At 42.2% G+C, this 21983-nt stretch overlaps 1 protein-coding gene across 11 annotated transcripts in view; it reads left to right on the top strand.

The window, feature by feature from the left end:
- The window catches only part of NPAS3 (neuronal PAS domain protein 3), a 625716-nt gene extending 604683 nt beyond the window's left edge, over positions 1-21033 (top strand). For all 11 annotated transcript variants that reach the window (XM_083506523.1, XM_083506522.1, XM_083506519.1 and 8 more), the window contains 4 exons: positions 1525-1631; positions 13442-13589; positions 15814-15929; positions 18440-21033. In XM_083506523.1, coding sequence (XP_083362649.1) covers positions 1525-1631; positions 13442-13589; positions 15814-15929; positions 18440-19749 — 1681 coding nt within the window. In that variant the 3' untranslated portion in view covers positions 19750-21033. The remainder of the gene's footprint in view (positions 1-1524; positions 1632-13441; positions 13590-15813; positions 15930-18439) is intronic.
- Positions 21034-21983: the final 950 nt, after the last annotated feature.

The following is a 21983-nucleotide window of genomic DNA, read 5'->3' as shown; positions in this document are numbered from 1 at the left end:
AATTTTATGAGACTCATATTCTACCCCTTCCCATCCTGCAAAACCTGACAATTGACTGGAAAATTTTTTGTCTCCATCAATCTACACAAAAGTATGTGTTATCCCCTCTGGTGAGGGAGAATAGAGGAAGCAGAGTATTGTGGTTTCTCCTGCTTCCAGATGATGTAGGCAGCAGTCGTGTGTACACACACACACACACACCACCTTTCACTTTAGTAAGTGATTTCTGCCAGATAGTGAGAACCTGCCAGGTAGTTCCCTAATTCACTGCAATATTTTTATCACACCTAGTTCTTACTGTCTCTCAGAGTGACTATAGGGAGTAACACTCTGCTGGTTATCTCTGCACTCTAAATGTGTGAACCCTGTTTGTACTTTGATAGCTTTATCTCTAAACTAGTCTTAAACCTCTGCCATAGGGGAACAGCCCTGCAAAATGTACCCTTGGGTTCTTCATGGCTAAATGTTTCTAAAAGAGGCATTTGTGGGTGGCAGAATTTAAAGCATAAAAATGAATTATGTCTTCTAAATGAGTGTGTGTGTGTGTGTGTAGAACCTATTTCAAATGTTTGTGCAGACGAGGCTGATTCACCCAACATGATTTTCAATTTTGAGGATTCCCCCCCTCCCTTCCACTGAAGCCTGAGGACATTGACATCTGGACAATCAATGACAGAGACATACACATACAGAGAGAGGCTGAGCAGAGCATAGAGCAGAAAGAGGTACTGAAAGGATTTAAAAGTTTCTGTGTGGAGTAAACCACAAAGTCCCAGTTGAAAGAGCCAGGAGTGAAAGCATTGCTCCCAGCTGAATAAGACTAGAAAAGAGAACACCCCCAGGCATCTGTATGTCTCAGCATTTAAATTATATCGCTTGAAATGTCAGTTTTGGACTTTGTGCCAGGAAACAGTTGAAGAGCCTCCCCCCCCCCCCCATGAATATACCCAATAGAAGACCAATCTGTTGAAATGAAAGGTATCTCTAATCATTTAGCATAAGCATAGCATGTTCTCATTTTATTATGTAACCTTGAAATATCTTGTTCTTTTAATGAGGTGCTTTGTATTTTAAGGAATTATATTATCTTAGTGGCTGTTGTATGACATGAGTGGACCCAACAAAGATTTGCTTTTCATTTAATTTAACTGGCTGGTATCTGCAGCTTTCCTTTAAAAGAGACAAATGGAAAATATCATGATCTTAGTTTGTGCCTCATCTGTGCATAGAAAGCAGCAATGTCATGAGTGTCCTGCAGTGATGAAAAACATTTCTTCAGATGCCCATTTTGTAGGAACCAATCTTAGAATTTCCTGTGTCTGCAGATAAGAGCATGGGCTAGGGACATAGCAATGTCTGTGCCAGCACAGTAGGGTAATGTGCAACTGGAATTTCAAGAATGTCTTGGCAAGCAGATACACACATGCTGTTTTTGGGGTGTGGATATAACATGATGCATTGTTCTTATATTATTATTGACTTACTTATTGCTCAACTTATAGGCTCTATTTTCTTCCTTCATAGGATTAGTGATTACATGGATCTGACCCCTGTAGATATCGTAGGGAAGAGATGTTACCACTTCATTCATGCTGAAGATGTGGAAGGGATCAGGCACAGTCACTTAGACTGTAAGTACTTCAAGGCATGTCAAAATGAACTGGCCTTACAACTGCTCTTGAACTATTCCTTGCATATTGTACATTTCTTTGTGAGTAACCTTGGGAATGGTTCTGTTGTAAAATGCTCCCCTCCCCTCAATCATTTATGATTGCCAATGAGGGTTTGCGGTGAATCATTCCTTTCCTTTCTGGTAAAACTTTTCTGGGGTGGCAGGACATGGTACAGCTCCTGTGGCGACTGGCTTTACATTGCTTTCCAGTTGTGTAAGTTGGACAGGTCCTTTATTTGAGAACGCTTGTGAGATAAGCTGACTAGTGATACGGCCCTTCATACCTCAGCTGCTATGCTACTAATGAGTTCGCTATTGCTTCATGTATCATTTTATGGGCACTGTGCATAGTGTTGCATGCATACTTATCAGAGACTCAGTTGAAATGTGATGCTGAGCACATAGGACATTGTGCTGGTACATTTTTATACAACCAGCATCAGAAGTATTTGGGCCTGTGGTGGGATGCATTTGCATTCCACCCTCATCTTTGATAAGGAAGAGTGGGGGAAACGCTGTGCTTTTCCACTGGCAGAGCCCCCTGGCTGCAATTATTTAACATAGCTGGAATTAATGCTGAGGAACTACTCTGGAGTAAACTATTTAAAATTGGGGGCCTCTTTACCAACTCCATGCTAAATTCCTGTCAAATAAATCCCCTTGTAGCCTTGTGTTTTTTTAAAAATAAATAAATGTATTAGTATTCTGCATTCAGATAACCGTAAGAGGGACAAAGCTAATGAATATACATCCCATTGCTTTAATATATGAAAAAGGCACTTTAAGAGGCACTGTTCTAGCACAACAGTGTTGCCCTGTTCTGATTTAGCAAGTCCATTTGCAACTGGGGCGGAGGGGAGAATGAATGGGTGTCACATAATGTAGAAGGCATATGTCTCCTCAATTAATTGAAAAAATTAATGATGTTCACTGAACAGTAACATCAAGTACTTTCTGGCTGGGAACCCAGACAGGATGTAGAGGAGTCAAGACCTCCAGAGGATGTCATGAATATACTTCTGGACGAATATAGGACAATATACCAGGATTTAAAAAATGGATATATTGCTTGTAGGAACATTGTCACTAGCATTGCATGGCCACAGATATAATATGTTCTTTTCCATTTTGGAATCTTAATTGAGGTCTAAATTCATAAACCTGACTCTGACAAAAAGATACTTGTCACCCTTAGCTATTGCTTGGAGAACATCCTCCTATTTCTTCAGGACTTGATTTACAGCTATAAGAAACACAATTCTTTAGGAACAGCGAGCAAGGGCAGTTCATTTTCCATAAAGCAAAGGTCTCTGATGAATATGTTTGGTAGCATTCTCTCTGATATTCTCTCTCCTATTCGGTTTTCAGTAACTGAAATAATCCAAATTTATTTTTTTTTAAAAAAAGGCTGCTTCTCTACCATTTTATTCACTGCTTCCTTTTTGCCAAGCGATCTTGCCCTTCAATTCAGAGAGAAGAGTTTTCTCCAAAACCAGTTACACATACGTACATGGCTGCTTTTGTGTACATTCATTTGAAGATTTCTATTGACACATTTAATATTACTTAGTGGTTCAGTCTCCCAGCTACAAATGAACTAAGCCTTTTAACTTGTACATATCAATTATATTTTTCTTGTTCTTTTAATAACCTTAAGCACATAAAAAAGCCCAGATAGAATGACTCGATAATTCTTGACAGTAAAAACACACTTCACAAGTTTTGCTATCATGCTGTGGAATAACTCTACAATGTCAAGTAGCACACAATTAGTAAAACTGTAGGGGGAAAAAAGGAGTGTTTTGATCCTGAGGAATTTTGATCCTAATCATATCGAAATTTCAATGCTCTTGTAGTGCTTAATATCTTCAATCATAAAAGAAATCAAACTGATTCCAATGTCAGCCTTTTGCATTTTGTGGCTGCTGTGAAATGCTAAAATATACAAATGAATGTCACTGTTGTACAAGTTTATGATAATCACTAAAGCAAAAGAGATTGATTTTAAATTAATGTGATGGTATGTCTTGGGTTTAGATGATTTTTGAGTGAGCTAACTTAGAAGTCAGACCAACAATGGAGAGAGAATTTATCTTGCAGCATAAGCATTGGCAAGAGTAGCTAACTGCGGTGACTGGTCAGCCGGAGTATCTACCGCGTAGACAGACACTGACCTTTTGATGCAAAATGTGATATTATTGCAGTTGAAATGGAAAACAAACAAACAAACCACACAACACAGAATGGCACATCGGTGGACAAAAGATTCTCAAAACCCATGCCTGCACAAGACCTTTTGTTGCCTGAAGTGGACCTAAATGGTGCCTCTTCCTACTAGGGATAACACTTAGTCTTGCTATTCAAACATAATGTGGCGCTGCTTAAAATTAGTGTTGTGCTGAAAATTGCTCCCTCTTTCTTTTCACACCAACCCTTTTCACCAACTAATGAGAAAAGAAATTGCATGTGACAATTGTTAAAGGGGGGGAGAATATTTTAGTGTAATTCCCATGGATGGGGTCCAGGATTTTTGTTGCACTTTCACTTTTTGAGGTGGCTGAGGGGTGTTTAATTTCTTACAATTCACCTCACCAGTGATCTGCGCTCTGTACTCTTCCATTTCCACACATCGATTAAAGTCCAAGGGAGGAGAATGTGAGGTAACTCCTCTCAAGGGCCCTTTCCATGTCAGGAAGTGCTGGCACCCAAGGAGGCTGCAGAATGCTGGAGAAATGTTTGCTAGAAAGAAATTCTCTCTCTCTCTCTCTCTCTCTCTCTCTCTCTCTCTCTCTCTCTCTCACACACACACACACACACACACACGCACACACACACACACACAGACATGTACTACCCTTGACCACCTCACAGTGATAAGGTAAATGCAAAAACCCTCAGCCCCAGAAATGCTAAAGAAATTAAAAAGTGACCTGAGAATAAGGCAGAAAAACAGGGGAAGAAAACTTTTGAGAAGTTGAAGAACAGATTTCAGCATAGCACTGCTTGAGAAAAGAGTTATAGTTGAATGTAAACACCAAAATGTATTGCAGCAAAAGGGCATATTGTCAACCACACAATTCTTCTCCTTCATTGAACACTACATTGAACTAAGAGAACTCCGGGAAGCTTGTCTCCTGGTTTCTGCTCAATTTAACTTAAAGTCCATCTGATCTCTTTGGAGTCTGCTTACGCAGAATGGTTTGAGGGGAAAAGAAATGGAAGGATGCCTGGAGCAAGTGGCTCAAAAAGGGGGGGGGAGGTGATCACTTTGGCTTTGTCCACTTGGCAAAGCCTCAAATATTTCTCTGATACTGTTCTGTCCCTTCCCAGTCAGCAGCACCTCTGTCCAGAATGCCAGGGTTATGAATGTTAGCGTTCAGCGCTGCCAAGTCTCCCCAGAGAAGGTGCAGAGGGAGCAGGGCCCCCAATAGAACACTACTCTGCCAATTATCCTATGGATCCAGACATCCTTGCCCTGGGACTGGAGCTCTTCACACCAGCTGCCCAGGTTCCTGGTCAGCTCTGAGGTCCTCCTTCATCTTCCTCAGGGCAACAGGCTGAGATAAGACAAGCCAGGCAGGACCTCAGGGCTCCTGTCTTGTGGGTGGCACCATAAATCATTGGCCCCCTCTCCTGGGTCAGTCCCCTGGCCCCCTGCCTCTGTCACAGACTCCTCAGAGCTTTGCTAGTCCCTGACATCTATTCTACCATTGTGCAAGCACTTGCAGGTGCATTATTAACTACAGTGGTGCCTCGCAAGACGAAATTAATCCATTCCGCGAGTCTCTTCGTCTTGCGGTTTTTTTGTCTTGCGAAGCACGGCTATTAGCGGCTTAGCGACTATTAACGGCTTAGCGGCTTTAAGAAAAAGGAAACAAACTCACAAGAACTTGCAAGATGTTTCGTCTTGCGAAGCAAGCCCATAGGGAAATTCGTCTTGCGAAGCAGCTCAAAAAACGGAAAACCCTTTCGTCTAGCGAGTTTTTCATCTTGCAAGGCATTCGTCTTGCGGGGCACCACTGTAGTGGTCATTGATTTCCCTTCTCCTTGCTGTTCTTTGGAGCCAACCCATTTGTAAGAAAAGAGATAGCTCAACAGAGGTTTCGTAGGGAGTTATCATTCACACAAAGTTTGGTTGTTACCCTGCACCAAACTTGCACTATTTCAGAAATTATTATAATAGTATCATTATTATTACATTTACATCCTACCTTGCCTTCAAGAAGCTCCAGGTAAATTGTTATGCCTGTCACCTTACAACAACCCTGTGATGTAAATTATACAGAGAAACAGTCACTGGCCCCAAGTCACCCAGTGAGGTTCGTGCCTGAGAGGATTTGAACCCTGGTCTCCCAAGATCTTAGTCCAGTACTCTTAACTGCTACACCACACTGGCTCTCCATGGTGATGGAGGATGCTTCTCCGAGATTATCTCATCCCTAAGTAAGGCCACAATCACATTTATGAACAGCTCCCGTAATGTAGATAAAACTGCATTCAGGGACCAGAAGCTATTGTATGTTTCCTACACATCTCTCCAGTCTGTTTTTTTTGGAGAAAGGAGATGATGTGTAGGTGGTCTCTCTGGATGCTGAGCTCACGATTCATTTAGGTATGAAGCATAACAGAAGTTTGCTAAATACTGTGTGGGCATGTTTTTTTATTATAAAAAATCAATTAGCAGTTGCCTACTATTCAAAACATCTAGCTCACTAATTATGAAATCTGTAGAAAAGATAAACATCAAAGGCTCCGTTGATTCTGGGAGCTGTTATATTTTAAAAATACTGTATCTGTTTCAAACAAATAAGGTACTTAATGTACTCTTTCTGTCTGTGATGCTATTTCCCCCATGGGTTTTGAAAATGACCTTCCTGTAAGCATCAAGGACTATAACTTTTCAGATAGAGAAACTTGTTCTTGTTTTAAGTCAGTGCCAGGCATATCCCCCTATAGTGCACAGTTTTCAAAAGCAGAAGAAAAAGTAATCCAGAATTTTTCTTTAAAAAAAGAAGAAGAAGCACTACTCTGTTTCCAGAATGAAGTTACCCTGTCAGCTTGCCTTGGGCCTTAGGTGGAGAAGAGGAGATTAAAGAGTCAGTATTCCTTTTCATGTTTCATCTGCCAGTTTTGTGAATGTAAAAAGAGAACTGGTATTTACAGCTAGGTATCCAATTGTGATGCTTTTCCGCCTCCTGATAAATTAACAATATTTTCATAGCAGGACAAATTGAATATCAATGTTCCCTACGCTCATTGATAAGGTTATTTTTGCGGAAGGAATAAATAGCACAGATTCAGCCTCCAAATTTCCTCCACTATAATGGGGCTTTGTGAAGGCAGCGAGGATGTGAAGGCTTCACTGTAAGCTGATCTCATCATTTCCTATTTACTCTATACTTACCTGAATACACAATATACTGTAGCTTTTAAATGCATTTGTACCCTAGTGAAATGTCCTATTGTAAGCTGTTTCACTTTAAAAGACTGCTTTTGATATGAGATTTCTTCATCTCCTCTTCAAACTGAATTAAACTATTTCCTTCCTATAAAACACAACTCGCTCTGTAGAAAGCTTTTGGCTTTGATTTCTCAGAAGAGCCTTACAGGAAGAAACCATGTTCTTTAAAAAAAACAACACACGCATTTCTGGGAACAAACTTGTACTGACCTGTTTTGTTTTACTCACAAAATTAGATGCCTGGGAAGAACGTGAATTTCTTTTGCTGTAATTTCACTGCATGCAAAATTCCAAAACAAAGCTAGCAGCCCTTTGTTAGAAGTGGTGTGCAGTCCTTTGCAGTATATTTGCCCCAAGATAAATCAGTCTATAGATTTTGTACTCCCTTCATAAAGCGCTTCCTATGCAGTGTGCATTTTGCATGCTAACAAAATAAGTGATAACATTGTAAATGGATTCAACAAAATCTTGCAACCAGTTTTTAGCAAACATAAATGTATAGATAATGCAAAGGTCTCTTCCAAGAGAACGTCTGCTCTTGGTTGGTAATTGTCTTTGATTAAATTGGCTTCATTTGGTATCAACTTTGGAAACATGATTTTGTTGCTGTTTTGGTCATCCCATTGTCTACAGTGACACTCACTGGTGGCATCCCTATAGCAAAAATTGTTATAAAGTAAAAGACATACTCCAGAACCCTAAATTGCTTTAGCCATGATGGCCTCCTCTTCTCTCCCCCACATACATTTAAATCCCCTTAATATAACTGTTGGTTTACATAGCTATGAAAAGAGGAATGAGCACCAGCTTTGTAAAAATACAGAGCTGGTCACATCTATGTAACTTCAGTGATGCCTGAAACAAAATGGTTTTCTAAAATAAAAGTTCACATGTGTTCCAGTACTTAATCCACACCATGTCTGTTTTCCTAATGGTAACAAGCATGCATTTCAAAGGGAAGCTATGAGAATTAATGGTTTAATCCTATGAATGTCTACAATGGGACTTAGCTCAAAATAAGTATGTGCAGGATTGCAGCCTTCATTATTAATTGCAAGGGAGGCAGCATTTATGAAGTTCAAAGCTATGTATTTGAAGGAGGTGCACTCTTGCTGCTTCCTAAAACTCCAAGGTCCTTGTTTTCTCAAATGCGCACACAATCACTTGATTATTTCATCAACAGTTGATCAGAATCCTGAACTGCTGAACTATTTTGCTGAACGGAGATATTCTAAGACATTAAAACCTGTAGAGAAGCCTTTCCTCCAATTCTTTTCTTCCCAAACCTCAATCAGAACAATTACAAACTCAGAAGAATTTGCATTAAATTGCTGTTTCAACACGGATGCAGCCGTGGTTTGACAGAAAAGCTTTACAGTAGGTAGTTAGTATTGTGCCACCTTTTTGCTTAGCCATGCAGTTTAACCATTCCGTGAATGAGAATTGCTCCTCAGACATGAATACAAAAAAGCAAAAGAGCCTTTTGATTAGATATAAATGCAGAAATCTGGTCAACTTATAGCTTGTTTACAAAACACTATAACCCAAATTGCAAATGTTTGCTGCTTCTACAAAATAGAACAGACTGAACTTGCTGTCAATTTATTGTAATGTCAAAACACTTTGTCAAAAAGTTTTTCGAGTCAAAATAAAATGCATATACAAGTTTGCCAGTTCGTTGGCTCTCTCTCGTTATATGAAGAGGAATCAAATTTTGCGGTGCATGCATAAGGGCAAGCATTTCAGGTTACTAGGCAGAACAATTCCCCCTCTCTTTCCCCTGCATGCTGTTCTGGGGGTTCATCTGACCCAGCTGGACCAATTTGGGGGTCCAGAGGGGGAAGGAAGGGGGAATCCCTATTGTACAAGCGGACATCCTTGTGTGAGCTTCTACTGACAGGGCTTATTAATTGAATCCCACCCATGGAAAATATGTGATCACACCTTCCATTAATAAAGTTGTTAACCTGCCTGTGGGTGGGCTGGGTCAGTGAACCCCCAAGCAGGGAAAAGGATAGGACTGGACAAGGGTCCCTACAAATGGGTGGGACACCTAAGGTACCCAGAAAAACCCAGCTTTTTAATAACACAGCTTCATCAGGTGGGATAGATGAATGCAAGAATTGGTATCTGGCTAAGGCAGCAAGACATTCTGAAGTGTCGGCCATGGCATGCGTCAGGCAGCAAAAGGTCTTGGGCCAGCACTCACCCCCAAAATGCTGCCTACTATATAGGGAACAATTCTTACTTTGAAAGGCTGTATCTCTTAAAGACAGGGGCCACTAGAACAGAGAGCAGGGGGCTTGAAGTTGCCCATTGACCGTTAGCTAGCATGTGGACAGCAGAGTGAGCAAGCAGCTGGTCACAGTCTTCCCCACTACGGTGAGACGTTGCCAAGAGCCCTGTAGTGCTGTTGGGATCGGGTTTGGATTGGCAGGTTCTGAAGCAGCAGGAGGAGGAAGAAATGGGGGGTGGCCCTGAATGGTGGGAAGCTGGGTTGGAGGAGGAGGACCTCCCCTTTCCACCCTGACTTCAGCTGCTTCAGAAGGTGGGGGGGGCAAAGGGTAAGAAGAGGTGTCGGAGAAAATTAGAAGAGATAAATACATAGAATTAAATAAGTGGGAATAGACATGAAGGGAGTAAAAGCAGAGAGCTGCTATATAGGAAGAAGACATGAAGCAAGGAGGGAAGATGAAAGAAACAGTTTGGGGAATAAGGTTAACTGTGAAAGAACAGGATCAAAAATAACAGGAATTGAGGAAAAATACTTTGAGGGGCATGGGGGGGGGACACCAGATCCAGGCACTGCTGGAGGAAACCAATTTTCTAGATCCATTTCAGTTAAGGTTTAGGCCTGGTTTTGGCACAGAAACTTTTTTGGTCGCCCTATATGATGACCTCTGTCAGGAGAGAGACAGGGAAAATGTGTCCCTGTTAATTCCCCTTGGCCTCTCACTGGCTTTTGATACCATGCTATCCTTCTGGAGCAGCTGTCTGAGTTGGCAGGTGGCTTTGCAGTGGTTCCGGTCCTACTTGGATGGTCATTTCCTGAGGGTGATGCTTGGGGAGTCCTCTTTGACCCCATGGATCCATCAGTGTGGGATTCCTCGGGGTTCAGTTTTATCCTCCATGCTCAACATCGACATGAAACCAGTGAGTGGCATCATCCAGAGTTTTGGAGTATGTTGCCAGCAATATGCTGGTGCCACACAGCTCTACTTCTCCTTTACATCTCCAGATGTGGCAGTGGATGTGCTGGGCTGTTGTCTTGCCTCAGTAATGGACTGGGTGAGAGCCACGAAACTGAAACTCAATCCAGATAAGACCAAGGCACTGTGCCTCTGCTCTTTTTGACCTATAAAGCCTTAAATGGCTCAAGACCACAATACCTCAAGGACCACCTGTCTCCATATGAACCAGCCTGGACCCTGCAATCATCATCTGAGGCTGCTCTTCGTGTGCCTCCGCTACAAGAGATATGGAGGGTGGCAACACAAGAATGGGCATTTTCTGTGGTGGCTCCCCATTTGTGGAATTCTCTCCCCAGGGAGGCTCGCCTGGCACCTTTGTTACATGTCTTTAAGTGCCAGACAAAAACATTGCTCTTCTCCAGGTCTTTGGCTAATTAATCCATCTATGGCCCTTTCAACTCTGTGTGGGGAGGGTATTGGTTTGCTAGTTACTATGCTATGTATTTTTGTGTTTTTATAAACTGCCCTGTGATCTTCAGGTGAAAGGCGGTATAAAATTAATAATAATAATACATTACTACTAATAATAATACCCATCTCCACTTACAGCCTCTGGTGAAGCAAATTATGGTGGACTTAAGTCATCGGCCCTTGAAAACCCATGCAACAATGGGGATGGTTCCATTTCATCTTAAAGAGTTTTTGGGAAGGAACTGGTGTTGTGTTAAATTTGGAAGTGCAGAGGCTCATCATGACTGTGTCTATAGCCATGCAAGAAGGCGTCTTGATCTATTACTGTGTGTGTGTGTGTGTGTGTGTGTGTGTGTGTGTGCGCGCGCGCACACACACACACACACACACACACACACACACACACACCAAAGACCAACAGTATATAGCAAAACGCCTGATGTGTTAAGATCAGATGGGATGCTATCCTTTACATAGCTTCCTGGAAGTAAGTTCCATTGCGCTCAGTAGTGCTTACTTCTGACTGCAAACGCCTGGAGATTTGACAAAGATCTTCAGCCAGCTGAATTGCAACCTTTAACTTTTAATAAGAAATGCAAACAGTCTTGCAAAGGGGTTGTTGCCATTGAAGCTGAAATTGGTATAGGAACACCATCCAACAAAAGAAACATCTAGTCTCTGCTTAATTATTTTCCTCATTTTCTGTCACAAACAAAATTATTCATTTGCAGAGCAAGGAGTGATGTTTCAGCCCCCAAATGCTATTGGGAGTGCTGCTTGTGTGCCTTGAACTCAGCTGATGAACACTGCTTGCTGTGTATCATGCCTGAACCCAAGACAAGACCTGGCTATAGTTTTGCAAGTGAGATGGAGAGTAATAGGGACTGGACAGCTGCCACTGCAGCAGCTTAGCTTGAACCCAAGGACTTCCTGGTTTTAGCAGCGGGCAGCTAAAACACCACCATGTGGGGGGCTGAGTCTAGAAGTAACAGCCACAACCCATTTTGCTGGAGGTAAAGAGCCTGAACAGAGGGGGTGTAATGGGAGGTGCTCCTAGAACCAGCTGGGAAACATGGGATCCTGTGTGAAAAGGGAGCATAAAAAATAGAAAAACCTCATTCCCTTTGCCTTCCTCTTCTTCTCTATGAAAATAAAACCGCAGTTCCACACTTGTCTAGATTTTGATGCTGATACAAATCTAGCCTCACATGAACGTGCCCAGATTTTGGTGCTGATAAACGCAGGTTGTTTTGATACCGTTTTCTTGATTTGAAGGTACATCTAATTTTAAAGATGCAGTCCCAGTTCCGAGTTTGAAGTTTAACAGGTTTAAATACAATTCCTACTCAAAGTGACTTCTTTTACCCGTCTTTTCTTACCCTCCCCCCACCCCCAAAAAATCAAAATGTACTTCATGAAACTATTGTATATGAAGCACTTATTAGCCATAATTAAATGGACAATATGAATTTACTACGTCTTTAGGACTCTGGCTTGTTCTGGTTTAGAGCAAGATGATTAATGCAAATACATATTACTTGAGATAACCATTTAGCAGCTAATTTAGCCAAATTTATTACAGCAGTTAGAGGTTTTTCATTTTAGCAGACGGAGACAAGGACATGCCAAAAGCAGAGATGTATGTGAATGCACACTGCCCTCTAGCGTGCAAGACTTTGCCAGATTAAGAACAAATGCAGACGAGAGGAAGAAATACGAGCTGAAGTCCTAAGAACAGCAAACTTGTTCTTTAAATCCATGCCAAACACACACTACCTCATTCCAGCGGGTGATGTATAGCTTTCTCCCCTTTCATGGAGACAAACGTATCTAGCTACATAGCCCGTTTTCACTTGGCAAGGTGCCGGTCTGAAGCACATTTGAACATCTGTACGTATATTTAAGCATTTTTAAGCACAGTGATTGTTTTCACTTGTCCTTCCGTTTCTGGACCAATTTCAGACACCGTGCAGAGACTTTTGGCTTTAACATGCTCAATTCTTCGACTCCCTTAGGCCACAGTTCCTTCCACAGCTCTTTGGTGGATTTATTTTGCTCTGGTATTAAGCAAAGTCTCGGCAGACGTTCCCCCTGCTGACCATTGGAGATTTGGTTCATCTGAGGACTGTAAATTCTGTTTGACAAGATCAAAAGAAACAGATGTGTAAGTTCAGTAGTTGATATCGCCTGCAATGAAGAGGAATGATCAAAGAACTAGGGTACCGTATCTTCCCAAACCTTTCAAATAGCCAGAATCTCAAAGAGGTTTACCCAGGAGCTATGAATAAATCACATAGAAATTTAACTTTTTTTAAAACACACACACACAATTTGATGTTGAGTGCACAGGATTCTTTGCTCAATGAGTTCGTGGAGATTTGTACTCCTTTTTGCTGCTCCTCACTTACGTGAGCTGCCAAAAGCAGATTAAAATCGCAGTACAGATGGAGGCGAACCTTTGCTTCTCTGTCAGGTCTCTAGGAAATGGCTGGATTTATTTGTCATTCTAATGCTTTTTATTAAATGTAGCAGGACAAAGGCCTCCCCTCTCCCTGTATATGTGTTGTGCTCCCTTTGTGGGGAAGATTCTCCTTTAAGTGCAATGCTAGCGGCATTTCTTTGCTCCTTTTGTTTCCCTCAATCCAGTGCTCAACAAGGGTCAGTGTGTAACGAAGTACTACCGCTGGATGCAGAAGAATGGGGGGTATATTTGGATACAGTCGAGTGCCACCATCGCGATCAATGCCAAGAATGCAAATGAGAAGAACGTCATCTGGGTCAATTACCTTCTGAGGTATAGCTTTCTGTCAGTTCCGTTATCTGCATTTTTGTTGTCACTGCATGAGTCATGTTGAATGGGCAATGTCAAAGAATAGAAGGAAGTGAATGTTCAGAAGCGGTGTCTACTGATCGTAATAGAAAGATGTTCATAGGGTTGCTCGATTCTGGACATCTCTCAAATTCCCGTCTTGCCTTTGCTTAGTAATGGCTTTATTACAGAGCCTGATTCACAGCCAGCCCTTGCTCGCATGCTATCTTAGCCTGTCATAGAATTCTGGACAATAGCTTATTATTGTATGATTTTCCTAACATATTTGTAGCTTATGTCCCTGTCAGGTCATTTTTGTTCACTTGTAGCTTCAGAAGACCTACTTACTATAGGCATTTTTGGAGTTCAGAAGCACTGGGAGTATGGGTGAAATGCTCAGATTGTAAGCCCTATAAATTGTATATAGGAAAACACCGGGCATGCTTTTCCAGGAGAATTCTAAAGTTGGCGGTACCTGCCTCAGCTGAGTTCTTGGTAGATGGCAAAGAATGTAAAGAGTTCCATTTTACACAGGGTCTTCCCTTCCCAACCTCAGTTCTGTTATCTGTAAGATGGAAACAATAATGACCATTCAGATGTCGAGTTGTGGGACCAATGGAATTAGACTTGTAAAGTAGCTTGCACAGTAACACCCCAGTTCTAAGCATTTGTTTTCAAAAGTCCTGTTGATTGCAAGAAGGCTCCTTAGGAATGGAGTTTTAAATAGAGATACACACATGGGGGGGCATGTGGAATTGTTGAGGGTGACAAACAGGTCATTTGTTGCCCCTTTCAATCGCTTTGGAGGAAGGCTAGTTAATTTCATCGCTGGAGCAATGGATGGGAAAGGGACTGCAACAGCCATGCTGATTATAGGAGACAGGAAAGAAAAGCCAAGTGAATAACCAGAACTGGGTGCCCTACCATGGCACTGCTGCCCATCATCTGAAATCCCTTTAAGCTTTTCTTAAGTAGAGCTGACTCTTGGCGTCATTGCAGGAGTGGGAGACTTGCTCAGCATGAGCCAATGTTAAAAGTTCATAAATACAGGCTTGCTTTTGCTTTCTAGCAACCTCCATATTTTTATTTGTTTATATGAAAGATCTGTGGCCACCACCAGCTCTTTCAGAGGCTCTCAAATGCAAGCTTTAGGAGTGGTTGTTGTTGGCTATTTGCAGTATGGTAGCGCTGCAGAGAGCTTGCTGGGGAGACCATGCATTAAAAAGGGACTCAAAATGTAATAAAAGAAGGTTTTAATAAGAAAAACAAAAACTCCTTTTACACTAAATACATCAACAAACCAGACCCAACCACCAACCCATCCCCCAGGGTAATGGGAGAGCTAGGTGCTGCTCCTTATATACTACACCCAATTGCTGGCACAGCTTAATCAATACAACTCAGCAGCACCTGCTATGTTTCACAGCTGTAAAGCTGAGTCTCGTTATTTTGCTCTGGCCCTTGTTCTGGCCCCTTAAAGACATACACATCGGGTGGAACAGTGATGAACCTTTACATTTAAAGAAACCATTCAACAGTTGTAAGTGATTGGAAGCTCTAATGCTACATAAACTTAGTTGGTTCTCTTTGTATGCTTCATTCTGTCTTCAGCTACCCTGGCATTGAATTTTAAATAGTACAGTTTTTGAGCTGATTCACACGTTTTAATCAGCCACTGATATTCTTCAGAGCAATGTTGTTGTTGTTGTTGTTGTTGTTGTTGCTGCTGCTATTGCTATATTTATATGCTGCCCATCTCCCTGGGTTGCCCCAGCTACTGTGGGTGGCATCCTTACCTAAAGGCAAACGTCTCTACCAGAGTTATGCAAAAGTAGAGGTGGAATCATCGTAAGATGTCAAAAAAGATTTGAAGGGGGTAACAAACTGTGCACTCCAAAGATGGGAATGACAGAAAATGTTTTTGTAGAGACGTCAGCACAATCTGGCTGCTTGGTTAACCACAAATGTTCTGGTACTGATACCTGAGCAGTAGCAGACATTCCGGGTAGAAATATTGATGGTAACATTTGAAAGAAGTTTCCATTAAACTTCTGCTGTGAAGAACTGGAAGGAGATAACATGTGTTTGCATGTTTGCTTTGCCATGCTGTTTATTTGCATGTTTTGCCCCAGAGATTTGAGGAAAAGCGGAGGCGATCAAGCTCCAAGTCATAAATTTGTGTTTACATTTGCCATCTCTCCTTCTTTAGCAACCAAGAATATAAGGACACTCCAATGGATATTGCACAGCTCCCTCATCTGCCAGAGAAAACCTCAGAGTCCTCTGAGACCTCCGATTCTGAATCAGATTCAAAGGACAACTCAGGTAACATAAGCATTCAGATTTTTTTGTTGCCTTGCATCTTAAAACAGTCTCTGGCAGGGAGGTGGGGAGTTGGTTTTGCTTTTTAACTTCACAGCATCAAAAAAAGGAAAGTTAGGAATTATAGTCACAGACTTATCAGTTGATCTTGCAGTTCTCATGCTACATCACTGCCTAATGGTACTTTTGAAAGGTAACAAAATATATCCTGAAAATATAAATTCAGAGTACTCATGCTTCTTTGAAATATCCACAATCTGTGTGACTTCTATGCATCCAGCATTATTTATTTAATAAAAAAACATTTATATACTGCCAGCTCGTATAACATGGTGTGACGAACCACAATGCATACAAGGCCAATAAAGGATAAAACACTAGAAAAACAATTCAAAATAATCATTCAAATGCCTGGCTAATCAAGAAAGTTTAGGCAGGATAAAAAAGTGTCCAATATATGCCTGCAAGTATTTAATAGAGAGTACCCTATTTGTTTGAGAGTTTGGAATACAATTATAGTTCTTAACTTCCAGTGTTGATTTGTTTCTTTATTTATATCAGTAGAGTTTGGGGGTATTTGGGTTTGTTTAGACCTGAACTGAAACTTCTCAGAAGAAATTTTAAGGGAAGAAAATTGTTGAGAATTAACATTTAAGGTGCCCTACACCACCCTACCCCCCACCCCTCATCTCAAAGGATCATTTTGCTGAATGCTGTCCGTCGTTTTTTGGGGGCAGTCACAATTCCACACAGACCTGCCACCCTGCGGTGCCCTGGAACATCACTAGGTCTGGAGCATAGCAGCAAGGTGAAGAACAGCACCTGGGCAAAACAGCCCAATAAAGCCCAACAAATTTCTAGGATGTAGAGAATGCTGAGGTGTCAGCTGAGAGGAGAAGGAAAGCGGAGGTGGAATTAGGAAGAAGAGGGAACTGGCCTGCTCTAGCACAGGGGTCAGCAACCTTTTTCAACTGTGGGCTGGTCTACCGTCCCTCAGACCATGTGGTGGGTCAGACTACAGTGGTGCCTCGCAAGACGAAATTAATCCGTTCTGCAAGTCTCTTCGTCTTGCGGTTTTTTCGTCTTGCGAAGCACGGCTATTAACGGCTTAGCGGCTTTAAGAAAAAGGAAACAAACTCGCAAGAACTCGCAAGACGTTTCGTCTTGCGAAGCAAGCCCATAGGGAAATTTGTCTTGCGGAACAACTCAAAAAACGGAAAACTCTTTCGTTCGTCTTGTGCGTTTTTCGTCTTGCGAGGCATTCGTCTTGCAAGGTACCACTGTATATTTTGGGGAAAAAATAGGAACAAATTCCTATGCCCCACAAATAACCCAGAGATGCATTTTAAACAAAAGGACACATTCTACTCATGTAAAAACATGCCGTGGGCCGGATTGAGAAGGCGATTGGGCCACATCCGGCCCCCGGGCCTTAGGTTGCCTACCCATGCTCTAGCACTTAGCAGCTTGTAGTCAGCATCCTGGAAGAAAAGACTAGGGCTAAGGGCCACACATGCCATGAAGTTAACCCCCCCCCTTCCTGCACTATGTTTCAGGGGGAAGGAAAGGGAAAAGAACATATTCCACACACACACACACACACACACACACACACACACACACACTATAAAGCAAGGACAGGAAGACAGGAACCTGTTTCAGTCTGGGAGCTGCATTCTCTTCTGGGCAATCTTCCAGGGGCCCCCAGGTGCTGAATTACACCCAGCACTGCGGGGGGGGGGGCTGACGTGTGACGTCACTCGGATTGTACATTGCATGTGACTTCAGGCCGTGCTCCTCTTCCAACACAGTGCAGCCAGGCTGTGCAGGGTCGGGAGTGACTTCCTGTCAGGCCTCCTCAAGATTTGGGGGAGGGGGGACCCTTCCCACCAAGCACTGGGGGGCTATAAAAGCCTCCACACCATGGAAATGGCGCCCCTGCATGGGCCACATTCCAGTGGTGGCCAGGGCCAGAGAATAAAGTGAGCAGAGCAACAGAAGTAACTTTCACCTTTGTGCAGTAGGGGCAGGCAGGAGGGATTGGAAGCTCCAGCCCAGCCTAAAGTAAATGCTTCCATCCCACAGAGCTACCACTGCTCCTCAGAGAGGAGAAGCCCGATTTCCAAGAGTCAAAAATAGGCCTGGAGAAACTTCTGCTCTCGCCACTATCTGCATAGCCTTGTCCTCTCTCAGTCACAACAAAGTATCACCGAATTTTACATATGTGATCTATGGACACTGTGCCATTTGAAGTATGTTCTCGTTTCGTCTATGTGACATAAAGGTACCCCACTTCCACTCACAGTCCGGAGGGAGATGAAGGGCAGCCAACTCCCTCTCAGCTTGATACTTGCTGTGGTTTCACACATGAAAGGAAATGCATTGTGCCAGATGCTGTTGCCAGAGAAATTACCGGTAATAATATCTCACTGGCAACTAGGCCTCTAAGTGGGCTTTAAATCTTGCCTTCTTGTTCTTAATGGTGTTTCTGTGCTTTTCTTTCCATTCTTCAGAGGACAATGAGAATTCAAAGTCGGATGAAAAAGGAAACCAGTCGGAAAACAGCGAAGACCCCGAGTCAGATAGGAAGAAGTCTGGGAACCAGTCAGATAATGAAATGAACTGTAACGATGATGGCAACAGCTCCAGCAACCAGGACAGCAGAGATAGTGATGACAGCTTTGAAAATTCTGACTTTGAGAATCAAAAGGCCCCGGAGGATAGTTTTGGCACTCTTGGTTCTATGCAGATTAAGGTGGAACGCTACGTGGAGAGCGAATCGGACTTGCGGTTGCAGAACTGTGAATCGTTGACCTCAGACAGTGCCAAGGACTCGGACAGCGCAGGAGAAGTCAATGCCCAGTCTTCCAGCAAACATCAAAAGAGGAAGAAGAGGAGGAAAAAGCAGAAAGGAGGCAGCATGACCCGCAGAAGGCTGTCTAGCACCTCAAGCCCCAACGGGCTTGACTCCGCATTGGTGGACCAGCCCCAGCTGCTCTCTTCGCCAAACAGTGCCTCAGTGCTCAAAATCAAAACGGAGATCTCGGAACCTATCAATTTTGATAATGATAGCAGCATTTGGAATTACCCGCCCAACAGGGAAATCTCAAGGAACGAATCTCCCTACAGTATGACCAAGCCCCCCAACTCAGAGCACTTCCCTTCCCCCCAAGCCAGCAGTAGTTTACATGTCTCCATTCCAGACTCTGTCCTCACCCCGCCAGGAACTGAAAATACTGCCAGCCGCAAATCTCAGTTCAGCACCTCATCCACTTCCGCCTTGGCTCCCGTGTCCTCTGACCCTTTGTCACCACCTCTGTCCGCCTCTCCACGGGACAAGCATCCTGGAGGCCCCAGCACTTCCAACTCTTTGTTGTACACTGGGGACCTGGAAGCCCTCCAGAGGTTGCAAGCAGGCAATGTGGTGCTTCCTTTGGTTCACAGGGTAACTGGAACCCTTGCCGCCACCAGCACGGCTGCTCAGAGGGTCTATACCACTGGCACTATTCGGTATGCTCCAGCTGAAGTTACTTTAGCCATGCAGGGCAATCTCCTCCCCAACACCCACGCTGTTAACTTTGTGGACGTTAACAGCCCCAGCTTTGGCCTGGATCCTAAAACGCCGATGGAAATGCTCTACCACCACGTTCACCGACTCAATATGTCAGGACCGTTTGGAAGTGCTGTGAGCGCGGCCAGTCTGACCCAAATGCCTGCAGGGAATGTGTTCACAACTGCCGAAGGACTTTTCTCCACTCTTCCGTTTCCTGTGTACAGCAACGGCATTCATGCCACACAGACACTGGAGCGGAAGGAGGATTGAAATATGACCACATACTGTGTTCAGTGTTAAACTCTGAGGCATAGACTATATTTTAATTTAGACCTTTAATTCTAGCACTTTGAATTTGAGCAGGTCAGCTTATTCTCTCAATATGATGGTCCCCATTTCACCCCCCCCCCCCTTTCTCTTTAACTTGACTTATTCTTTCATGTAAAAGATATTTTTTTATTTTTGCCTTCAGAGAGCTGAAGTACCAGTTGCCTGCCATTTTGTCTTCTTCCGAGATGTGTATTTTTTTCTTCCTTTGCATCTTTATTAAGATGCCTTTAATATGTGTATTGCCTCTGCCATAGAATACTCAGTGATGTGGTAAAGAGATTTTAAAGTGACAACCATTGGGTTTACTTCAACATGATCTTGATGTGATCAAGATTAAAAGAAACAAGCATAAAACAATGTGCCCTGTTTGACTAAGTCAAATGAAAAGGGGTTTTTTTTGGTTCCTAATTCCTTTAAAAAAAATAGGGGATAGTATTTTAGAATTTTATGCAGAGTTTAATTCACTTTTTATGGTTAAGATTTTCTTACTTGCACATACAATAATTTGGGTTCTTAAAAAAGTTAATTTCTGGCCTGTGATTAGAATATTAAGATGGACTAAATGTTAATTACAGAAACGTTAACTTCATTTCTAAAACCATGGTGCTATCATTTATTAATCTGTAATGTCTTCACACAATACGCAGCTTGTGGGCTGGGTTTTTTGAAAGGAATGTCTTCTGTACTAGTCTATAGTCAGGTGCTGCAGTCTCCTTGGTTAGTTAAGACAAAAGCCCTCATTAACATTTGCTGCAGGACTTAATTTTTTTACCTCCAAACTAACAAGCATAGCCTCATATTAAATTTAAATGGATCTGGAAGCCTTTTCTTTTTTTGGTAAATGCATGTTAAATGAACAAGAAAACTCAAAACTGGTGTGAGGATCAGTGTTTGGTTGTTTTTTTATTTATAGGTTTTTACTGTTTTGCTTTACTTTATTTTATTTCTTTCTCAGTGTAACTGAGGCTAATTTTACAACTCCCAAATAACACTTCAGAGTAAGAGGGGAAATATATATATATATTTAACATGTTTTTTATTTTTTCATTTAATGTTATAGAGGGAAGGTTGTATTTTATTTTTAAGTTTTGATCATTGGTTTGTCTTTTGTAATCCCCCTCCTTCTAGTGTCGAAGCCAATATGTTTTAAAGAATGGGTTAATAAGCTTGAAATAGATAACTGCAACTAAAAACTGCACATTAAGTATAAAAAAGAAAAAGAAATCTCCTATTTTGTCTTTGTTGCCAGAAATCAATGTAGTGTCAAACACTCCAAATGACTGTCAAGTATAAATTCTTCTTCCACGCCCATCTTTGGCAGCTGTTTGTTAAGGCATCTAATAACAGATGTGAGAACTGTAATGTGTACAATGTGTAAGTGTCCTTGGCTGTCAGTCCCATTGCAGTTTCAATGTGTGTTACTATATGCAGTATATACTAAGCTAATGTAGTTGTTTTGTCCTTTGTCTTCTCTGTGCTTTATCTCTAGTCTGGAGTGGTTAAAGTCCCATTCCTACAGTCCTAGTGAACCAGTGATTCTTGGGGGTTAGTGGTTTTTGTGTGGTGGCCTTCCTCTGTAATGTCACCTTATGCTGCTTCCACTGTCTGTATACCTTTTCATTTCTGCTGTTGCTTTGCTGTTGTGTATTCTCAGACCTCTCTCTCTCTCTGTCTTCCTTCCTTCACCTTTTCTCCCCTGTTTCTTCCTCTTTCTCTTCTTCTCTTTTCCCATTCTCAGAGATAAAAGACTCTTAACTAGCTCAAGGTTAATGGAGCCATTCCCCCCCCCCCTCACAGAGGAATTCTGGGTATGTCTTACTCTTACAGTGTGCATCGCACAATGCACTAAAGGGTGATACTTAGATATATTAAGCAAAGTGATGCCATATAGCCTCAGTTGTTAACATTTCCAGAGTCCCTTGTGCTCTAACTGTAAGTAGAGGGTGCATTTCTTTGGTTTTCTCCCAGGTAGGTTGATGGAGTAATATACAGAGAGCAATTTCAAGTGAGATAGAAAATTCTTGCAAAGGTCAACAGACGTTGTTAAAAAAGGGAACCTGAGCTTAGGATTGTCATCTACATATATATATATATTTACATATATGTGCAATGTTAATGTAATTTTAACTCAGCTGGTCTCTACATTTTGGATAACATACGTGTTGTTGAACCAA

The sequence above is a fragment of the Podarcis liolepis genome (assembly GCF_965112155.1).
Source record: "Podarcis liolepis genome assembly, chromosome: 1".
Lineage (NCBI taxonomy): Eukaryota > Metazoa > Chordata > Lepidosauria > Squamata > Lacertidae > Podarcis > Podarcis liolepis.
This window is presented reverse-complemented; position numbering and strand designations above follow the sequence as displayed.